Source organism: Manis javanica, chromosome X (assembly GCF_040802235.1).
Source record: "Manis javanica isolate MJ-LG chromosome X, MJ_LKY, whole genome shotgun sequence".
Taxonomy (NCBI): domain Eukaryota; kingdom Metazoa; phylum Chordata; class Mammalia; order Pholidota; family Manidae; genus Manis; species Manis javanica.
The window spans coordinates 6,725,642-6,731,641 of record NC_133174.1 but is presented as its reverse complement, the minus strand read 5'-3'; the positions used below and the strand labels follow the sequence as shown (position 1 = coordinate 6,731,641).

At 48.8% G+C, this 6,000-nt stretch overlaps 1 protein-coding gene across 2 annotated transcripts in view; it reads left to right on the top strand.

Moving 5' to 3' along the window:
- The first annotated feature begins 1,850 nt into the window (after window positions 1-1,850).
- The window catches only part of ARHGAP6 (Rho GTPase activating protein 6), a 432,000-nt gene continuing 427,850 nt past the window's right edge, over window positions 1,851-6,000 (top strand). Inside the window, exon 1 of one of the 2 annotated variants that reach the window (XM_037013443.2) lies at window positions 1,851-5,692. In XM_037013443.2, coding sequence (XP_036869338.1) covers window positions 5,117-5,692 — 576 coding nt within the window. In that variant the 5' untranslated portion in view covers window positions 1,851-5,116. The remainder of the gene's footprint in view (window positions 5,693-6,000) is intronic. The other variant, XM_037013442.2, reaches the window with a different exon arrangement.

The following is a 6,000-nucleotide window of genomic DNA, read 5'->3' as shown; positions in this document are numbered from 1 at the left end:
TCCAAATTGAATGGCTTCTTTGCAGTTCTAGTCCTACAAGAGTTAGTGGTTGAGGTTAGATAACATGGACTTGAATACTAGTTCTGCAACTTAACTGGGGGTGACCTGTGGGACTGGTCTAGGTTTTGGTTTTCGTAATGTATAAAATTGGCAGTTAAATATTATAGCTATTATAGCATTGTGAGTGTGTGTATGTGTGTGAGTTATTGTTGATTTGGATAGTGCATGCATGATTTCAGCCTAGCACCTGCCATAGAGTAAGTTCCAACAAATGTTAGTTGCTATTATATTGTTATGACTAAAGGGTCAGGACCGAGTTGTTTGCATAGATGATCTTGAGTACAACACTAAATTCAGGTTAGCAAGTGGTATAGATATGTTCAGAGCTTTTTCCTGTTAGTGTTGACATAAATATTTTTTTCTAGTATTAAATTGGTCTCTCAGGTGAAGAGTGGAAATTATATCTTAGTCTTTTCACATCATAGTACCAAAGACTCAAGCTCTGAAATGTATTTGTATCTTGCAAATCATTTTATTCTCCTTCTAGAGAATAACTATGACAACATTTCCATTTTTGGAAAATGATCAGTGTTCCTCAGTGCTGGGTTGGTGTTTAAGAAAGTGAGTTTTTGCTAATTTTACTCATATAGAACTATACCATGACTCTAGAGTTACCTACACTGACATTCGTCAATTATAGTTTAAGTGGCACTGCACTTATATTCATTCAGGGAGATGCTAGAATAGGAATCTAAAGAAACATTCCTTGTTCAGTGGCAAAAAAATTCCTTGCTTACATTCAAGAAGTAATTTAGGCATGGGGCAGTCTAGCTTTTTAATGTAATTAGCATCTTTAAGTCTTGTAAAAAAGTTCTCCACACGTTGCTCAGGCAGATTAAAAACCGGTCCCCCTTTTCGTGTTTCAGAAGCCTGGAGACAGAACCCTTGACTTCTGTGGGACAGTGAGATGCTATGAACTGATTACCCCAGATACCAGTAAGAATGTAGAAATGATATCAGAGGGGTCACAATCAGTTTGAGAGGCACCAGCAGTATAAAACAAATATCAGCAATGCTGACTAAGAGTTGGGAGCCAATCAGATAGAAGTCTGAAATATTATATGGCAGTCAATCATGAAGTTCAGTGTGATTTGGGACTATATAAGCAATGGGATTTTATAACAAACAAGGGCAAAATAGGATGCCCCAACCTGGAATATTGGACCTCAGGACTGAAAAGAAAGAAGCAACTGGAGGGAATCCAGAGGAGATCATCTACAATGATGGTTTTAAAGGAAAATATGAACTTTATAGTGTAGCCAAACCACAGTCAGACCCAAGGGGCATGACAAAAATCTACAAATAGCTTGGGGGTCTAAACACCAAGAGTAAAGAGGAATTTTGGCTGGAGATAAGAAAAATTTCAAGGGATAAAGTTAAGAAAAAGGAAATTTAGGTTTAACAGAATATATCCTTTGGTAGTAAGATGCGTTTGTAGAGCAGTGTCTCAAGAGGATAGAAAGAAAATTGAGTTTTCTAGGATCCTTGATAAAAGGATACCTTGATGTCAGACCAAGACCCTAGAACTTTAACTAGAATATTCTTGTGCCATGACCAGATGGAATAGATATATTTTTTATCCTGAATTTCTAGGATAATTATAACAGGGAATTAACAATGAACAGACTGTTCTGCTCTTTAATGAAAGGTATCCTAAGGCTTTGGTTAACTTCGGCTCTGAGGAAAAAACAAATAAATATGGACACTTTTCAATAGCAAGTGCCCTGGTAAAGGAGTGAAGTCATAGACACCTGAGTTTTAAAGTATGTCTATTCAAAACCATTTATTTTTAGGCCACCAGTTATATTGCTTCTGAAGCAGGCTGATGAATTGTAAGAAAGATTCTCAGGATCAATTTTACAAAACCAGCCATTTTTGAAATTGCTAAGTGAAACTCAGATCTTCCTTAATCAAGTTTGGCATAAAATGGAAGTCAGTCAGAGAGGCCAATGTGAGTTGGGTCTATATAAGCAAAGCGTTTATATAACAAACAAAAGTAAAATAAGATGCCCTAACTAAGAATGAATAAATATGCCATAAACCAAAATGACTGCAAAATAAACCTAATAGCAGGTTGGAAATCAAAATAGTTTTTAAAAATAGCTTTAAAAAATCCAAATAATTTTGTTACAAAATCTTTCTTCTAAAAGAGCCACTACATTTCCCCCCTGTGTTTTAAAAGCATACATACGTACACTGGGTGTTTAAAAAGGAGCCCAAGGCTTAATTTTATGAATATTAGAAACAGCATTATTCCCATGAGTGATGCAAGCTTCAGGCTAACGGAGGGTCAGGACCTGGTGGAAACATGATGATGAATTAACTGGATATGTCCTCCCCAAGTCCCAAGGGCCAATAGGAGAGTCCCTTTTCTTGTTGGCTCTCCAACATCCACATGGAAGAATATATGACTTCCTGCCTGGAGGGCATTCTTATTAGCAATACATAATCACGGCAGGGTTCCATTTTCAACCCCACTGGAACATATATGAATCATAAGTTACATTTGCTCAATCACCTTGAGTTGTAAGTGGTCTTTTGAAATGTGACTCTGTTAATCATCTACTCCAAATGCCAAAATCCAATGAGGCGTAACCAGTTCCATGCAATGGTATCCAAATGGTAGAGACATTAAGTGTTTTCATTACCAGTGACAAGTTACAAGGTATTGTTAACTAAGGAAAGGGCTGGCAAGATGGGCCCTCTTTTACTTCTAATGTCGACTTGTTTGAAGAGGGAAGAAAGCAAATGCCAACAATCCCCCAAATGTAATTTGCTGTGTTGTCATCAGGTAGGGGAGTAAGTGATTTTCAGTGCTGAGCCTCTTCACAGCACACCTAATCGCTGACCACTGAGACTACTGAAGTCTCAGGGTGAGAAGAGACGGACAGCAGTGAGGGTGACGGGGAATTTGTATGTCTTTCTGTCTTCAGGCAGCAGATAAAGTTACCAGAAGGAAATCTCTGGGTGCAATCTGTCCAGCTACATATACATTAGGGATCCTGGTGGCCAAATGAAGTCTTTGTGGAAGCATTGAATTCTTTTGTTAGACTTCATGAGGTGCCTACTCCTAGATAGTCCAATATCTAGAAATGTCACACTTCTAAAAAAGACAAATTAATTTCCCTCCTGAAATTTGTATAGGTAATTTAGTCTTCAAAAATCAAAGTTGAACAGTTCTGATATATACACAAGGTGAATGTTTGTGTCAAACATCTGTAGGTGTATGTTCATTGTAAGTTAAGCCATCTTTACATTTGCATAAAATTCTCTTCACCCTGAAGTTGTGAAAGAGGACACCCAAAGTTAAAGAAGGCATTTCTAGTATCCTGTCTGCTCCCCTGTTGAGAAGTTGTAAGAAGGTACCTTGGAAAACTTAAATGGTGAGTCTAAGGCCCCCAAGAAGGGGAGAGGCTTTGTGCTTTACAGATTCCAGGAGTCGGACAGTGGAAGGGAAGCTGCTCTCAGACACTTTTTCAAACAAGGAGCGTTGACATCGCCAGCGTTTTCTAGCTTCTCCAGAATGTGGCCCTGGTGTGCTGAGCCCAGAGGCATCCTGGAGCCGAACTCCAACCGGAGACCAATGGCATTGTGAGCGCCAATCTCCTCAGCCTCTGGGCTGAAGCTGCTCCTGGCGCCTGCCGGGCCTCACCCCTCCTCCTCGAGTACATTTACACACGACCCTCACAGGGGGAGAGCCCCTTCCCCCATTTTTCTTAGTAGGTTCCCATCTCCAGCCCATTCATTGACAGCTGCTGCGTGTGAACTGAATATCTTTCCTTTTTTAAAACAAAACCAGCAGGAGGGAAAAAAGGGAAGGCAGGAGATTTAACTGCAACTAAAGAGCAACCGGTCCTGGGCTGCCCATCTGACCCCAGTGGGTGGGGTGCAATCTGACACTTCCTCTCCTTTCCAGAAACGTGAGTGGAGCTGGCGTCCCCCTTGACCTGGGGGAGGGGAGATGAAGGGTGGGGGGAGAAGGTCCGCACTTCCGTCCTTAGGCTGTATCCCCTGGAGACCCCGTATCAGTGGTAAGCTGCGCGCAGTGCGCGCGGCTCCCAAGTTTGGCGTCTGGAAAACTCCACGTTCTTTCTCCTGCTCTTGGCTCCACCGCAGTTCCAGACCTGGCTGCTCCTCCCCAACCCCCCTCGGCCTCCCCGCTTCCCACTGCTTCTGCCGGGAGCGTGCAGGGACATCTCCGTGCCTGCCCTCGGCCAAGGCTGGGCGGTGAACATGGAGAGCCCCTCTTCGGCGGGGCGTGGGCACCCGCCCCCGGGGCTCTCTCCTTAGCTCTCTGAGCGCGGCCAGGAATTCTCTTCCGCTATAGCCACTCAACCCTTGGAAGGCCCTGGGCGCAGCATGCACCGTTTCCGCGCTTTGTAGCCGGACTGGCACCCCACTGGAACCTGGAACTTGGAGACGCCCTTTCGCCTACCCAGTCGGAGGAGTGGGTGCAGCAGCCTAGTAGAGGCCATACGCGCAACCTCAGGGGGCCGGACGCGGCGACCGTGCAGCGCGGGCGCAGCGCGGGCGCCCGGCTCCAGTGCCAGCGCGAGTCCTTTTCCGCGCAGGGAGCGCGACGGGTGCGCCCTGGGCGCACACCCAGGAGGTCCCCTCCCCGGCCCTGGGGACCGTCCGCAGGGCGCGAGGAGGAGCTTGCTGGAGACTTCGAGGCTGTCCTGAGCCAGCGAGTGGGAGCGCGGCTCCCGGCCTCAGCTGGGAAGGGGGAGTGGCGCTGGAGGGCTGGAGCTGGGAGCCCAGCTAGCGCCTGGCCTTCCCTTCCTGCCTGACCCCTGCGCTTGGGGAAGGTTCCAGCAGCTGCAGGAGCCCCCGGCCCCTTTTCCTAGCAGGCTGGTAATGGGTCTCCTGCCTCTGTCCCCGCTGGGGCACTTGGAGCGCGCCGGTGGCGCGTGAGCCGGGCACTGCCCCCCCACCGCCCTCCGAGAGCCTGGGGCTGGCCCCGCCGCACAGCCTCGCCTGAGCCCCCTTCTTTCTGCGCCCTAAATCGCTGGCGGGGAGCCGGAAGAAGGTGGCCCTCGGGCACAGCGCCGCCGAGATGTCCGCGCAGAGTCTGCTGCACAGTGTCTTCTCCTGCTCCTCTCCCGCTGCGGGCGGCGCGGCCTCAGCCAAGGGCTTTTCCAGGAGGAAGCTGCGCCAGACCCGGAGCCTCGACCCGGCCCTGATCGGCGGCTGTGGGGGCGAGGCCGGCGCGGAGGGCGGCTCGCGGGGGGCCACCGGGGGCCGCCTCTGCACCTTGCTGTCCGCGGCCGAGGGTCTCGGCTCCCGCTCGGCGTCCTCTCGGGCCCCACCCCTCCGGACCAACCGACTCCCGCCCCCTAGACCCCTCTGCTCGTCCTTCTCGACACCCAGCACCCCGCAGGAGAAGTCACCCTCAGGCAGCTTCCACTTTGACTATGAGGTACCCCTGGGGCGCGGCGGCCTCAAGAAGAGCATGGCCTGGGACCTGCCTTCCGGCCTGCCTGGTCCAGGCAGTGGCCGCAGCGCTGTCCTCTGCTCCTCCGCGGGAGGCCCCAACGGCATCTTCGCTTCTCCCAGGCGGTGGCTCCAGCAGAGAAAGTGCCAGTCTCCACCCAACAGCCAAGGCCACCCCTACGTCGTGTGGAAGTCCGAGGTAGGGTCCAGTGCCTGCGTCCTTAAGGCCTAAGGCTGGACACCTGGGCAGTTCTTTAATTCCATCACATTTACAGAGCCGGGGACCTATTGAGTTTCCATGGTGTGGCTTTTCCTCTTTGGCTGGTTGAATGGGATGTCCCTAGTGGCCACCCGCGTGTGTCTTGTTAGGACTTGGCTCTACTTTGGAGCAGTGGTGGGAGCTGGAGGAAAGGACGGTGTGTATTCTGTATTCCTATTTGCACTGCAGGCAATTTTAAAGGCTATCTTATCCTTTCACCCGAGGTGGATTATTTTTTGGAACTCAAG